Source organism: Thamnophis sirtalis, unplaced genomic scaffold (genome assembly GCF_051295495.1).
Source record: "Thamnophis sirtalis isolate CommonGarterSnake01/CBP01778 unplaced genomic scaffold, rThaSir2_p1.2 scaffold_3, whole genome shotgun sequence".
Taxonomy (NCBI): domain Eukaryota; kingdom Metazoa; phylum Chordata; class Lepidosauria; order Squamata; family Natricidae; genus Thamnophis; species Thamnophis sirtalis.
In genome coordinates, this window is record NW_028261383.1 from 88,409,009 (window position 1) to 88,426,190 (window position 17,182).

At 38.9% G+C, this 17,182-nt stretch overlaps 1 protein-coding gene across 1 annotated transcript; it reads right to left on the reverse strand.

Moving 5' to 3' along the window:
- Positions 1 to 1,383: 1,383 nt before the first annotated feature.
- Positions 1,384 to 14,188, reverse strand: SMIM3 (small integral membrane protein 3). Its single transcript, XM_014058800.2, has 2 exons — positions 13,722 to 14,188; positions 1,384 to 3,056 (listed from the first exon to the last, which is right to left on the reverse strand). Exon 2 carries the CDS (start codon positions 3,038 to 3,040, stop codon positions 2,849 to 2,851), a length of 192 nt encoding a protein of 63 aa, XP_013914275.1. The 5' UTR covers positions 3,041 to 3,056; positions 13,722 to 14,188; the 3' UTR covers positions 1,384 to 2,848.
- Between the last annotated feature and the right edge of the window lie 2,994 nt (positions 14,189 to 17,182).

Sequence of the window (17,182 nt, forward strand, 5' to 3'; positions counted from 1 at the left end):
AAACAAACAAAAAACTGAGTTTTAGATCCCTCTTAGTTTGAGATTAATTACGGAGAAAAGATGGCCAAATGTCTGTAAAATGGATACATTTTGGTCAGTTCACCTTTACTATTTATCTTACTATCGTGCTTTGACTGCAGCTCTTTTTTTCAGATGGGACCCGGGATTGTTTATAGTTAGTTCAATGTCAGTTTATTTATTTGAATTTTGATTCTAAAGGATAGCTGGATAGGGAGAAGTGGAGAGGATATGAATATGAATTGTTGTGTGGTTGTAAAGAAATGTAGAATTAACTTTGGAAACAGAGAAGGATTCAGTTGAGTCATTAAAGGAAGACTTGCAGAAAAGATTACACTGTCCTGAAAGAAACCCAAACTTGTGGTTTTGAAAACAAAACAAGGTTTGTTTTTACTGTAAGATGGGATCTGCAGAAGCTTAGTAAAGTCTTTAAGATTTGGTTATTTTATCTTACTAAAATAAAGGGCATTCTTGTCTTTAGGCCATCTTGGGTTTATGAGAGGATAGGAGAAAAAAAGAGAGAAAGGAAAAGAGATACTTGGTTGACCTTGTTTAGTATAGCCAGCCCTCCAGCCCTCAGGTGTACAGTTGGTAGGCACCATGTGAAACACAAATCACAACACAGATTGTTTTTGCACAGTATCTTACCATTTCCACTTGGAAATCAGAGCCCATCATTATATAACAGAATAAGAAAAGTCCATTCCTCCATTTTGAGAGCAAGCCAGTTGTATGTGAAATACAGCTAAGATAGCTTTTGCATTAAATGCACATTTATTTTCTCTGAATCAGAGGTTATATTCAACAGGTTCTTACCAGTTCCGGAGTTGACTTGTGCTAATAAAGAGCTGTTTGTTACCCTGAAGCCTGACTGTGCCTTCATTCCCCCATCTAACAAAAACAAAGTCAGGTCTCAGAGTTCCAAAGTCTTGTCTCAAATATCAGGTTTTGTAATTTCTGTAATTCTAGCCTCCGTCTAATATTGTTATATGCTTGTTTCTTTATTTCTAAATAAACCTAAACTCTTGTACCCTCACAAGATTCTAATCTCAAGTGTCCATCAATTACTGATAAATTTCTTCCTAGCACTATCTGTTTTCAATTGGCATTTAAAACACATTTTGGGCGTACATATGTATATATATATTTCCTGCTTCCAGGGCAATTGGTGAAAATCATATAATGTAAAATAGGCAACACCACAAGTTTGCATTATGAATTTAGTTTCCTTTGAGAGGTTTTAAGCTTGACCAAATAGATAAGGGAGGGCTAGAATAATATGAAGTTACACAATAAAATACGAGAATACTATAAGATACTTCAAGGCCAAACAGGAAGAAGGAATCCAATATTCAAACATCAAAATTCAGAGTCAGGCACCAATACAGTTTATTTACACGGCATTGTATAATACTGTAATTTAATATAACAATTTTCTCATGGTATGTTGACTGGAAATGAATTCAGTGTCAGTTGGTATGTATATGAGTATTGATTGTGTCATTTATTAAACGCTGCAGTATTTTTCACCTACCAAAACATTTCAAGACCTGAACCAAAATCCCTGCTACATTTTTCTGTTCTCTATAGATCTTAAGAGGTCTAATAGCCTCTGCAGATGAGACACTACCAGCTCTACTGAACAAGGGAATGGAAAACAAGTGTGACTTGAATGTGTTCATTCCTGACAGGGTTAACTATGGGAGAAAAAGAAAGGGCATTACATTGCCTGGTCCTTGAAAATGCAAATTATTAGGTAAATGAAATGTGTACTGGCTGTCCCCAAGAAATCTGAATGATTTTGTTTCAACCATTTGAAGGAAGCTACTGTGGCATTTCTAAGAAGCCAATTACTAAAAAGAGAACATATTTTTAAAAGGTTTGATGACTGAAATCAATCTCCTAAAAATAATAATAAAAAACCCTCCATCATACTACTACTTGTATAGCACAATGACTGTAAAATATGTTTTGAGATAGACCTTCCTATCACGAAATCTAGCTTCACAAATGGAAAGGTTTTTTAAATTTTATTTTCTCATGGTCACATCCTACACCAATCCCTGACAGTAAAAAAAAATTTCTAGAATCTTAGCCTCTCCCTTCTCTTTCCCTATATTATGTTCATTTAATTTCTTTAAAATAAACCTCCCATTCTGAATGTAGTGTTCAACTGCAGTAGATACCAAATATGATTTCCACAAGTCACTTATCTGCTGACTTCTCATTTCTCCCTTTTAATCCTCTTTAACAGGTGCTGCTGGAAACAGAGGGTACTGGGAGAAAAGATGGACGGCAAATTTATTAGCCAAGACTTCTAGCTCTTCATCTCATCTGATTTGTGTGGAATGAAGATTGTCTAGATCAGATAAAGCAAATTGTTTATGCAAAGCAGCCACAATTTAAATTTTACTAAAGGTGTCCTCTTCAGCACTGTGATTCTGCCATCTCCTTGTTCCCTTGGAATAGTTTGCTTGGTAAACACGAAGGCTCATTTTGAATGAAGTACACAGACCAGAAATCAAAACTGGAAGGATCTGGAATTCTGTAGCAGTTTAGCCCATTCCACAAGTGGGGATAAAGTCCAGGATGTAATGTTCTGTGGACATAAGCCAAATAGATAACCAGGCACTCAAAAGATACTTTTTGTGAGCTGTAGCCTTCTTATCACATGCTGACAGCAGATGTGTTGCTACCATATCTTTGCTGACAATTTACCAATGCCTGTTCAGGGCTCAACCTAATCTTGAAAATTGCCAGATAATTCGGCTGCTTTTCCTATTGCCTGTGTTCCTCAAAAGCAGAGTCCAAACAGTGACAAAGGGGGCCATCACTCGGCACCATTATGATGCATAGGGTGTGTCCAAACCCTATAAATAATCACCGTTGTTGCTGGGCACAATACTAGTAAAGTCATGATGACAATGGTACCCAGGATGATTAAGACAATGGCCCAAATGTCCAGAATGTGCTTCGGAAGGACGAGTTGGGTAGATTCCATGCTCTCCGAGTTACCCATCATCTTCCAGAGTTCTTCCCTAAGGGAAGAAAAAGGGAAGAAAAGTTATCAACTAGACAAGAAACAAAGCAAAACAAGTTATGGTCCTCCAGAGGCTGCTGAGTTGTAACATCCAGCAATCCTCATCATTGACTGTGATGGTTCAGTTAATCCATGGAAGTTCAAATAAGCATATATATTTTTATTTAGCAATAGCAATAACACTGACACATATACCATTTCACAGTGCTTTACAGAGTCAGCATATTCTCCCCAACGATCTGTGTCCTCATTTTACCAATCTCGGAAAGATGGAAGGCTGAGTCAACCTTGAGCTGGTGAGACTCAAACTACCGAACTGCTGGCAGTTGGCAGTCAGTGGAATTAGCCTGCAATACTGCATTCTAACCACTATGTCTTCATGGCTCTTATAACATAAATTTATATTTATATATCAAACTTCTTAATTGCCCATCTCCCTCATTGAGTCTTTTCTTTCCTCTACAGCTCTACATGGGGCTGCCCTTGAAAAGTGTTCAGAGACTACAATTGGTCCAGAATGCAGCCACGCGAGCGATACTGGGTGTACCTAGGTACACCCATGTTACACCTATCCTCTGTGAGCTGCACTGGCTCCCTATTAGTCTCCGAACATGCTTCAAGGTGCTGGTTATCACCTTTAAAGCCCTACATGGCCTAGGACCTGGATATCTCCGTGACCGCCTCCTGCAATATACCTCCCAGCGACCAATAAGATCGCACAGGGTGGGCCTTCTCCGGGTGCCGTCGACTACACAATGTCGTCTGGCGGCTCCTCGGGGGAGAGCCTTCTCTGTAGCTGCCCCGGCCCTATGGAACGATCTACCCCCTGAAATCCGGACCCTCCCTACTCTCTCGGCCTTCCGAAAGTCTGTTAAGACCTGGCTGTTCCGGCAGGCCTGGGGCTGCTGATCTCTGATTGAGCTTCAGCTCCATTAACATTGAGTGTATGTTGTGTCCTTTTTAATTTGCTCTGTTTGTATTTTAACTTTTTTAGTATTTTGTTTTTTAAACTTTTTTTTATGTAAGCCGCCTGGAGTCCTTCGGGATTGGGCAGCATACAAATCTATTAAAACTAAACTAAACTAACTAAACTACAGTAGACACAGCAGTACTGGGGCTTCTTTTAAAGCAGATTAGAACATTTCTCAGAAATCTTACATACATTTTCACCTCTATTTATATATTCATATAAGTGTTTGTAGAATTAAATCATTAAAAATAAAAATATCCAGTTTGTGCCAGCAAGGTTATACGAACCTAATGGAATAGATCACTTTGAGGATAGACACCTGCCCTTATACCATATGGAATTTGATGTAATTTGCTATTTGACTTCCTAAAACATTTTTGTAAACCAGATGTCCTCAATATGCTGCTCTCCAAAAATGTTGGAATTCTAGAATTTGGCCAGTATCTTTGTTTGTTCATACCACTTGGAGATACAGTATTCAAGTCCAATGTATCCGGAAGTCAGAAGGTGAGCCTACATAAATATTAAAAGCTATACACAAATCCATGATCATCATTATCTTTCTGAACTACCTAACAATGTTGTGTTCCTTGTATGGAGGATGGGATGCACATAGGCTAAATAAACAAAGAAATCCATTTGCATATTGTAAGATAAAACGGATGCTGTTCATATCAGAATGTCCACATTTCTCCCTTTTTATGGAGGCTGGCATTCATGTGTTGGATATCATCAGGCAAGCTGAATGTATAGAAGGATAGGATATATGACATAATGACAGAAAAGCAGCTTTTAAAGTTGGGTTGCTGTTTATATTCTTATTTTATTTTTCTTCCATTCAATTATGTCCAATTCTCAGAGACTGTCCAGACAAATCCAAGAAGTTTTCCTGGCAAAGTGTTCTTTCTTAGGGCTGAGTCAAAATGACTGGTCCAAGGTTGCCTTGTTCCTAAGGCAAGCCTAGAATTCCCGGTCCCCTAGTTTCTAGCATGATGCCTTAATCGGGCTCTCTACTCTATATACTAAACAAGTACTAACTATTCTTTTCAACAGGAGAACCTTTGGGGGAATGGAAAATCATGTACTCTGATACTATACAATAAACTATGTTGTAAAAGTATTTACTATGTGTAATTATGACCTTAATTAGCCTTTGGTTTTATAATCTGATGGGAAGCAACATTGCCCTCAGGGGCAACAGCGTTGTTGTTTGGAGAAAAATGGTATATTATGCAGGTTGACTGTTTTATTTATAATTAGCTGATAATCTGGAATTGCTCAGGTATTTATTTATCCCAACCCTCCTTCCATGAACGTTACCACAATTTCTAATGTTGGCTTTCCCCCCTTACCGGAGGGAGCCCCCTTGTGGAGTACTGTGAAGCTGTTAGCATGGCAACTCCATAGCACTGTTCAGTAGAAGCCATTTTAAGGCAGTATGGTAGAATCCATTTTAAGGTACAACAGGCTGTATCGGAATAGAACATCCTCCCTAACCGAGGGGTGTTAGGGGTATCTTACCCCATAGTATTTGTTTCCAAAGAGTAAGTAATCTGTGTACCAAGTTTGGTTGAAATTGCTTGAGGCGTTCGAGAGTTATGCTGGAACACACCCACCCACCCACAGACATTTTATATATATAGAAAAAAATAATAAAGGCTGGATAAAAATAAATAAAAATAAATTTAAAGAACATGGGAATAGTAGAAACAGATAACTATTTATCCCTTCTTGCATAGTTTCTCTTCCAACTTTTTTGCACACCAAGGAATGTTTACAAATACATGCACAGAAATACATATACATTTTTCTTTGCATCATTTTTTTTCTTGTGATAGGGAGGAAGGATATTTTTAGCCATGATCCATTGAAACAAAGGCCAATGCACTCAGCTATTAGTCAACTTGAAAGGATGAAAAGTGAGCACTGATTGGCTGGCAACTCCCTGTGCTCATTAGTGCTACAAAGGGCAAACTAGTGATCAGCAGTTTTATGTGACTCCTTGACTCAGATACATATAACCATGACTGCATCCACACCATCTCAATATCTGAATAGATCTGCAAATTTTGTCTTAAAGAGAGGCACAGAAATGGTGGTCATCTTGAAATCCATGAATAAAACGTATTTCAGAACATTCAATCATTGCCTTCTCAAGAGCACAAACAATACTAGCCCTTCCTACTATCAGTCACCCTATAGAAAATTGTCTGATACTCTAGATTTATAAACTGTGACACTACTCCTAGCTAGATGCAATAGTATGCGAGAATCACCTTGAGGGAGAAGAATAAGTATTCCTGCTACTTTAACTGCAACTTCTCTTTAAAAATTTTCTTTAAAGTCTTTCTCTGTACAAAAATTAGCAGGTGTGAATATGAATTCTCAACTAATAGAAAGAATATTTTTTTAATTAAGTGAACTACATTATTTAAAGATATTGCAGAAGAAAGCAGTTTTAAAATGTAGGGTGAAACTAAATCCATATACAGGAAATGTAAGCACTGAATTAAATAAATGTCATTTCTGGAAAATTATGTGAACAGTATAAGCATATATATTTATTCAAAGTAAATCCTTTTGACTTCAATGAACTTTATTCTTATGTAGAGATTGCAATTTTCAAACATGCATGGACTGAAATATAAACATCTACTTATTCACTGTCCAGGTTTTTTTTTAATGGTTTATTGTATTTTTATGTACTCCCATCTTTAAAACATATTACTTCAAATTAATTTACTTCAGATTAATTAAATGAGGCAACTGAGCTTTTAATATGCTCAGCACAATATTTTACCCCTTCCAACTCATCACTCATTTAAAACTGAATTCTGCAGTGTCCCCATCACATATACCTTGTCTCTTGACGGCTGAAAAAATGTCAAAAAATGAGGGCATAGATATAAAAATTGATATCAGACTCTGTTTTATGGCTCAGAGTTTTGTATTTTTTTAAAAAAACAACAACAATATTTTAGCAAACATGTCTTAGGAGGTAGCTTTCCCCAACCTATTCAATAAGTAATTGATTATTTAATTTTATATATATATAAACAACAACATATATATATATATATATATATATATATATATATATATATATATATATATATATATATATATATATATATATATATATATATATATATATATATATATATGTTGTTGTATTTGTGCTGATAAATAAATAAAGGGAGACTAGTATAGACCTATTTCAAGCTATTTAGCTCTCATCAGCTAGCCATACCCTTATTGGGATTTGAACCTGGGCTATATTGCATACTAGGCAAACTTCTTAGCCATTAGGCCACAGGCTCTTATCCGTTATCAGGTTATATATATATATATATCCTGATTTTAACCCCAAGCATTTCTGAGAGAGATCTCATTTTTTAAGCTGAGCTTAAAATTTACTAAGTTGATGAAAAAAGATAGCAAGAAAATGTTAACAAGAACTTACAACTGTTTGGAAGGATAAGTTAGAATATTAGGGAACACAAATATAATAGGCTTAGTTTCCAGTGAAAAATATTACTGCAGCCCTTACAGGGAACAACGTCTTGTCTAAGTGATCTAATTTACTCAACCATTATAATAATGACTTAACACTAGTCTCTGGACGTTTCCCATGTCAGGAATAATTTATAAATGAACTACTTTAATTCATACTGTAATCCTATGCACAATTACTCATAATTATTACTCATTGTACAATAATATAGATATTACTTCTAGGATCCTCGGATTTTTGTATCTGCACTGACGTCACAAATAAAGCAACACATGTTGGTTTATCTAAGTCCTCTACAAATTCTGATGACACAAAAATGGTGACAGATCACAATGCAAGTGTCTGCTCTTCTTGCATTTACAACCTCCTTTTCAAGCAAAGATGTAGGTCACCTGGTTTTGTGTCGTGATGCACATTTTGTCGGTTCCCTCTTTATCCCCTGTGTCCTCAACAGGCACTTTTGCTAACAGAAGCTTTTCTCTCTTTTTGAAACTTCTCTCCTTGCTTATGGTAATCCTGATCCATGCCAGGACCCTGTACATTTAGGCTATAGAAAAGAAATACACAATGGACAGCTGCATGCTACGTGATTAATAGTTAAGGTTTTGCTTTGCACTGGAATCTTCTATCAATTTAAATGGATTTGGATCTGATTGGCCCATAAATCCAAGAAAAGGCATACAATAAATCATGTTTGATTAAGATGTAATTGGCTTAACAGATATGAAAGGAGACCTGGATACAAATTCCTTTAACCCCTCTCCTCCCACTTTTTAGCTCCAAACTGACTAATTTGACACCACTTTTGCAATTTCTTCTCCAGACTTGACAGGAGCCTGTTGTGACTTTGACGTCAGAATGAGCAGGTTAAACTGGAGTCAAGATAAAGATTTTCTTAAGTAATCAAGATCAAAGATAACATTGTTACATCAAAGTTTGTGTGGATTCAAAGGCCAGCTACACCCATCTTCATGCCTCAAAGAGATGACTTGTTAAAACATAGGCATTTTGTAAGAAGTCTGCAAGCAAACCCCAAATCGAATAAACGTCCTACTTCGATTTCTCATATTTAATAAGGAGCATTTTTTTCACGTCTCAGAAGATTATTAATTGACCATGTTAACAACTATCTACTCATTTGTTGTGGTTTAACAAAGTCATTTTAACAACTATTAGGAATGCACTGCTATATTAGCATGTCAAGGCAGTTATGCTTAATCTGTTGCTCAGATTCATACTTTTTACAGTCAACAGCTCAGTGTTTTCTATAGATTTGTCAAAAGTTGCCCTAGAAATAAATTTAATTTGAATCCAAGTTTCTCTACAAAGTCCTTGTAGGTGAAACGAGAATATGGAAGCCTTGCTGCCCAATCTTTGTACATATGGTTATTTCTAGAGCGCTTCTATACCCGTTACTAGGATTTTAAAAGGGGGTGCACATGTGCTGAGTTATAGTTACAAAATTATTCAGAACTAGGAAGGTGGGTAGGTTGATAATAGCAACCAACAAGGAGCAATACGAATTTAGTTATTTATTTAAGAAAATTTATATGACTGCCCAATTCACTCCCAGGACTCTGGGTGGCTTACAAAGATAAAACCCCAATATATAAACAATAAAAAGCAACACACACACACCCCGCCCTGCCCTAAACAACATCAGTCAAATAAGCCACACTCAAATAAGTGTCAAAGTAGGGACCAATCTTATCTCTTCGGGGAATGATGTTCCACAGATAGGGAGCCACCAGGGAGAAGGCCCTTCTTCTTGGCCCCAATAGATATACCTCCTTAAGATTGGGGAGCTGTGGCATTCCCTGCCTTCCTATGCTGGTGGGTTGGGTAGATGTGATCGGGAAAAGGTGGCCCTTTAAATACCGTGGTCCCAAGCCATGCAGGGCTTTAAAGGTGGCAATCAACACTTTAACTGGACCTGGGAACAACCAATTCAGCTCCTGCAGGAGAGATGACACATGTGCACACGTAGGCCTGCACAAAACCATCCAAACTGCTGCATTTTGAACCAATTGAAGTTTCCAGACACTTTTCAAAGGCAGCCTCATGCACAGTGGGTTACAGTGATCAAGGTGGGAGATGACTAGGGCAGGAATGGCTGTGAGCAGGGATTGTTCATCTAGGAAAGGGCATAGCTGGTGCATAACCCACCGTTGCACAAAGGCCCTCCTGGCCACAACTGCCACCTGTTCCTTGTAAAGGAGTCATGAATCTAAGAGAACCTCCATAATATATATTGGATCTGTCTGGCATGGTGCCACCCATCCAAGAGCAGAGATGGCAATTGTTCATGGACCAAAGTCCCCCAAACCCAGAGCCATTTGTCCTTGCCAGGGTTTCGTTTCAGTCTGTTGCTCCCCATCCAGCCTCCAAGCATTACGAGAGGGATGTCATGGCATCACTTAGCTCACCATGGGCCAAGACATAGATGGATGTCATCAGCATATTGATGATATCTCAACTTTTGGTCGGCAGATGATATCACCCAATGGCTTCATGTAAACAGAAGCAGAGAAAGTGCCAAGCCCTAAAGGACCCCACAAAACAGAGGACAAAGACTGGACTTCTTACCATCTGAGAGGGTCCACAGAGGAGAAAAGTGAACTAGGGTAACACAGAACACCCTTCCCACTCCCAACCATGATATAGAAGGTCACTCAGAGGTCAAGTAGAGAGGGTATAGCATAGCAAGGATAGAGATCATCCAAAAGAGCAACTAATGCCCTTTCTGTCTCATATCCAGACCTGAACCCTAATTAAAAAGGGTTCAGTTACTGTATTTTTCGGACTATGACACACCTTTTTCCCTCCAAAAAGAGGCTGAAAATCTGTGTGCGTCTTATACACTGAATACAGCATTTTTGGCCTCCTAAAACCCTGCCCCTTCACCAAAATGGCTGTGCATAGCCTTTAGGAGGCTTATAGAGTTTCTGGGGGCTGGGGAGGGCAAAAATGAGCGAACAACAGACTGTTATATAATAAATAATAAATTGACAATAGCAAACAGGAATGTCTACATTTCTTTGCTTCATCTAATGGCTATTTGGAGTTCTTTAGCCCTTATATGTATTGATAGACTAGAACTAACTTCAAGATCAGATTTAGGTCTATTCCTAATAGAATCTTAGAGATAGCACTGATCCTCAATAGTAATGTAAACCCATATTTTGAAGTAGTAGAAATTCTACCATTGTAGTATTGTGCTTTCCTTAAAAATCCTCTAATGAACAAAAGTTTCCTATCCCACAAGTATAATGTTCTACTGCCAAGCAGCTGATATTTTTTGTTAAAGTTTCATCTATGGACTTTCCCTTCATTTGTTGCCAAGAAGACATCACTTTGGGTCTAATGCTTAAGAACAACAGAACATAAGGTAGCGTATCTTCATTGTGACAGTCCTTTAAATAATTTAGTACATTTAGCATATCATTTCAAGTTACAGAAGATCTTTAATCTGTCCTTGTGGGAACTACCTCTAAACTCTTTTTTACCCCATTCATGCCAGTTACTCAGATATTCTGATATGATATCTACTCTTGAGGTCAAAATAAAGTATGCAAAACAAAAATAAAGCTTACATATCCTGTGGTATGAGAAAATGTTATTTTTATCCATCTCCATTACTGATTCTAAAATCATCTGTGCTGCTTAACACATGTTAAGCCATAACTTACGTAAGCACAGTTTCTCAAAGAAACTGAAATTGGCTAGTTTAAAAATCGTGTTTTGCAAACTACAATGGTTGTGACGAGCCAACTATTTTTAGGGCTCTTATAAACACCAAAACCAGTGCAAGATGGGAACTATGGCCCATTTTCAGAGGTCTTCTTTATGGAGATGCAAGCAAAAAGAAGCTAAGAACATCCAGTAGGAGAGAAAAAAAACTAATATCCCCCTGAGTTGCTGCTGCAATTTAGTGAAGGGTAAATGAATATAATCCACTGCTAAATAATATTAGAACTGCAAAACTAAGAATTAAAGAAAAATAACTCATCAAAGATATTTTGTTAATTGAATAGAAAAATGTGGTAGAGGATTGTAAGGATTATAGCTGCAGATTTATGGATTTAAATTCCCTGAATTCTTAGAAATGGCCTTGTTCGGTGGGGAATTCTGAGAGCTGATGTCTAACATCTGGTATGGAGGGCATGTGTTTGGCTTACCTACATATTAGAGAACAAATATAGATGTACATGTACATATACACACATTAAATATGCATTAAATATAAGGTGCTTTTTTCTTCTTAAAAAGATCTGCCTTTATGGGAAACATTTGTCACATTGCTTATGAAACTGCTGCTGGCCCATCCCTGTTGTTCTTTTGACCTCACCTCTTTCTTCAGAGCTGACCAGGTTATGGTTACTTGCTTTGACATAAATAGCATGGTTGTCTAGTTCAGATATTGTCCAAAGTAGCTCACTCTATCTTAGAAAGAAGCAGCACAGAAGAAAGAGCATACTCATACTGGAAACCAAATTGCTGCCAAGCATCCTAATAATGAAGCAATTAGAAACATGTCTCTTTCTCTAGCAATTCTAGCAAATGCTAGAGAAAAAAAATTGTCATAGCCAAGTCTTAAACTAATGGAGAGGGACATATTCCTGACTTTCTCCAATCACAAGGACAACTTCTACACAATGCTACCATAAAGATCCAAGTGAGAAAGGACCTCAAGGGACTTCTTCTCACGAATTATCAAAACTTCACAAAATAAATATTTTTTCCTTCTGCTTACCCCCATAGCAATCCCTGGAAACTTATTCTCACTGTACACATGAATAACTCAGACTGCAAAAGAATCCAAAGTGGGCCGTGAAAGCAAGTCAACAGTCAAATTGCCTTCTGAACCATGGAAGGAATCTTATATTTTCTACAAATTTTATTTGGTCAAATCAATATATGTCCCCCAACAGCACCAACACAGGACGAAGCATACACAAGATTAGAAGAGCCATGACATGTTGATCATCTTATACTTGTCATAATATTTCAGCAACACCCCATATGTAAGACAAACAGGATAAACCTTGGAGAAAAGAATAAATGGGTACAAGTTTGACATCAGATTCAAAACAAGGACAAAGGAATTTCAGTGATTCAACCGCCCCAACCCCTCTACTGTGGATTTCAAATGACTATTTTGAAAAAAAAAATAGACTTTAACAGCATCAGTGAAATGATTGAGCTTACATACATCAGAAGGTTTAAGACTTTCTCAAAGGCCTCATTGAACTTAATGAGTTTTAACATATTACAATAGATACTTATTGCTACAACAAAAGACATCTCAAGTGATAAAAGTATTTGTAATTTGTCTCTGCATAATCAACCTGTCTCCCGCTCTTTTCTCCTTCGCCTCCACATCCTTCTAATCACTGTATGTGTATAAAATTTGTTAGTCAGAAAAATTGCAATCAGACTCCTCCTGATTTATGCTAACACAGCTCTCCTACAATGCCTCCCGAAACACATTTTCAGTCATCCCACAGCTAAGTGCTATGAAGAGAAAGAAAGCACAAAGCTGGCAACTAAGCACAAATAACTGGATATATTTGTAAAGCGTAAATTGGATATATGTTAAGGGCTTTCAGGAAGAAGTTTCATCAAGAATGTTCTTTAGAAAAGAGGAAACAAAGTAGCGGTAATCCAGCATTCAAAGACTGCATCAACATGTCATTTCACCTATATGCCTCAAGGCCTGTATGTCTCAAAGGCTCATCTGGGGTGGGGGGAGAACACCTCCTGGAAATACAATAGCTTAGAAAGCTTGTTTAAAGGCAGCCAAATGAAATTACTGACAACCCTATCTGAGAAAGATGACTCTCAAACCTGAAAAGGGAACTTATGAAAAGCAGACCAAATGGCAAAGGATTTTTTTTTTAACCATGTGGAGTTTCCCCTGGAACCGAAAAATAGAGAAACGACTCAAATGGATGAGAAATGTCAACCGTGCAAGTGGGAAAGGAAGTGCCAAAGCTCTAAAAACAAGAAATCGGTTGGGGTTGTTTTTTTTTTAAAGATCCACCAAGCCGTCGAAAATTTACTGTAGTTCACCCTGAATGGCTAAGAACTCCCGACACCAGTTTCGGCTTACCCCGAAATTGCACAGCAATCCGAATCAAAGGGGAAGGAAATCATTGCTACCTACTGACTTAACTTACCCAAGTTAGTTGCCGGAGATAAAGGCTCCCATGGCTGTATCCTTGGAGGAAGAGTGACGGACTTCGAGGGTAATGTTCAAGCGTCCCTCCAGCTCAGAACCGGCCCCTTCGCTCCCTCCGCGCCAGCCCTCTCCCTTCGAAAATCACCTGCCCGGCTCGGTGGGTCAAAGGGGCAGGAAGCCCTTCGCACACTCCAGCGTGAAGGTCGTCTTGCGTTCAGGCAGGAAGAGGCGAGTTTCCGGGCACTGGAAACGTCTGCCGCCCGACGTGATGCTTCCCTTCTCGAGGAAGGAGTAAAAATGCCGCAGAAGGGTTTTCTCGTCCGGCGTAAAAGTAATAGAATGATTCTGTTTAGCTTGGCGGGCAGGCAGGCTGGCAGCCGTTCGCAGAAGGGTTGGAGCTCCCCTTCTATTCTCAAGAGCGAGCAGAATGAATTCCAAGGCTTGAATTGCTCTCGTCCGTCCGTCTTCGTTTGTCTCGTTGCCCACTAGGCCACCTAGTGGTGGATGAAGGCGTGAAGATGCCTCGACAGGCGCTTAGTGCCAAAGGGAGGTAGGGAAGGGGGTGATTGATGATGTATCATCAAACTGGTGTCGACTCCTAGATAGATGTTCTCTATAGCTATCTTTCCCTCGTGTTTTTCAGGTCTCCCCAAAATGCAGCCATAGCTTCTCGTGTCTATGGAGATTCTTAGTCATCCAGGTCATGGTTGCCCAAAAGGTGCTTTTGTTTTTCAAGAGGCCATTGGACTTTCTGGTTTTTCTTTGAAGATGTTTCTCTTCTCATCCAAGAAGCTTCTTCAGCAGAGCTGAAAAAAAGCACTTCTGGGACACGTGTCACTTCTGTAAATGAAACCACCCACCTTGAGCTGGCCGTCCACTTTTTCCTTCCTTCTGCCTTTCCAGGCAGTAGAGTCTTCTCCAGAGAGCCATAACCTTAGTTGATTTCCTCAAGAAAAAATGGATGGAAACTAATCAAAGAGAGAAGCAACCTGGAATTAAGGAGAAACTTTGTAATAGAACAATTAACCAGCGAAACAGCTTGCCTTCAGAGTTGTAGGTACTTCATCAATGGAGATATTTAAAAAGAGACTGGACAGCTACTTGTCTGAAATGGTATAGGACGGGGATGTCAAACTCAAGGCCCTTAGATCAGGCCCATGGGGCTGCCCTGGAAACAGTGAACGACTGGCCCGTGATGCCTCTGCCAGTGAAAACAGAGCTCAGGAGGGCCTTCCCAAGCTCTGTTTTAGGCTGTGATGGCCTCCTGCAACCCTCTGCCAGTGAAAATGGATCTCGGGAGAGCCGTGCGTGTCCCTCCTGAGCTCCATTTTCACCGGCAGAGTGCTTGGGCCACCACAGGTGTCCCTGAAACAAGTGATGTGGAGTTGGCCACGCCCACCCCTGCCCCCTGAGGTCAAACACAACCCTGATGTGGCGTCAATGAAATCGAGTTTAACACTCCTGGTATAGGATCTCTGGCTTGAGCAGAGGGTTGGACTACATGGCCTACAAGATCCCTTCCAGCTCTAGTCTAATGTATTAGAAGTAGGATAATTTGGGCCTCAGGTAGTAACTCTAGGTTGATTTGTTTAATAATCCATGTGTTGGGAGGTTTCAAATAATACCAAATCATTATTTATTAAAATAATATTTTGCATTCTGCTTCATTTCCTCTCTTTCTGCATGGCCGGTCATTATTTCCTATGAACTTCTTTAACGTAACTTTTATCAATTTAAAACAATAAAGGTTAAGAAATAGCTTTTATTTAGATACTTATTCGGTTAATTTGTGCATTGCTTCTCACATCAAAGACAGCTCAAAGCATAGTATGGGAAGCATTTCAAGAAAAAATATAATAACTGAACATGTTTACCAATAAAGGACAATAATTGTAGCCATTTGAATATTTGAACATCTTTAATCCATTAAAAAAAAAAAACCTACATCTTAATCTTGTTGCAAATTTCCCCAAAGATCAATTTATTGAATTCCTTTAAACAAACAGAAGATGGTTTCACAATGAATGGACACATTTAACATCCCGTGACAACTTTGCTTACAAAAGTTAGATATGAGATAAGTTAGCGTTCCCACACACGACATATTTGTCTCATTACCGTATTTTCAAAGAACTGTGTGGTTTTTCCATTGTTTTCCTTTTACTAAGTGGTGCCTGACTTTTTGCCACCTCATGGACCACAGCATGACAGGCACTCCTATCCTCCACTCTCTCCTGGAATCTGCCCAAACTCATGTTCACTGTTTTGGTAATACTAACCATCTTGTCCTCTGCCATCACTCTGCCTTCTATGTTACCCAACATCTGGATCTTTTGCAATGAGTTGTCTCTTCCCATTAGGTGGCCAAAGTATTTAAGTTTCAGCTTCAGTATCTCTCCTTCCAAAGAACATTCAGGTTTTATTTCCTTTAAGCTTTTTCCCCCTAGAAAAGCAATTATCTGTATTGAATTGTACACTGCACAATTGGAATCTGAGAATATGTGGGGATTTTATTAAGACTAAAATCTGTCATCTGGTTGTAATGCCAGGAATAACGACAACACACCAAAGAATAATAATTACAGGTTCTTTATCTGCAGGTTATTTAGCAACTTATCATAATGAGAAACCCTCCTCCTCCTCCTTTCACTGCCAAGGCTCTATGAAAATGCACGCATAAAGTGGAACAACTGAAAGAGGAAGCTTGTACTTTCCTGGAACCTAGAACTGCAGTTGAAGTATAATGATTCATGCTTTCCAAAGCATTTTGTTTGGCACCCAGAAATGAAAAGAAAAGAAAAAATTCTGAAAAGATTATGCTTTTGCAATTCATGACTTGATGTTTTGTTCAAAACCTTAGTTCCCTGAATAGTAGTAAAGCTTTCAAATCATTATATTTAGTAGGCGTTCCTAAGTAGCATTCTCTGACTAGGGGAAGATGGAAGAGAGTTCCCATAGTAGCAGCATTATACATCTACTTCCGTTACTGCCCTCACTATAGAACAGCCTTTAAATCAGGAGTGTCAAACTCAATTTCATCACCGTTGTGGTTGACCTCGAGTGCCCGGAGTGGGTGTGGCCAGCTCAACCACACTCATGTCAGGGGCGCCTGTGGCAGCCCAAGTGCTCTGGCAGTGAAAATGGGCGCCCACGCTCTGTTTTTGGCTGTGACGGCCTCCTGCAATTCTCTGCCAGCGAAAATGCAGCTCAGAAGAGCCACATGCTGTCCTCCCACGCTCCGTTTTCGCTGGCAGAAGCACAACGGACCAGTTCTTTACTGTCTTCAGAGTGGCCCCGCGGGCCAGATCTAAGCACATTGTGGGCCGAATCTGGCCCCTGGGGCTTGAGTTTGACACCCCTGCTTTAAACAGCCTGGAAACTGTTTAAAGTCTGGAAACTATTCCCCTGGCTAGAATCATCACAGAAACCCTTTTCTAAATTCTCTGCCAATGGTTCTTC

Coding starts and splice junctions, on each gene's coding strand:
- SMIM3 (XM_014058800.2), bottom strand. CDS start 3,040: ATGATGGGTAACTCGGAGAGCATGGAATCTACCCAACTCGTCCTTCCG.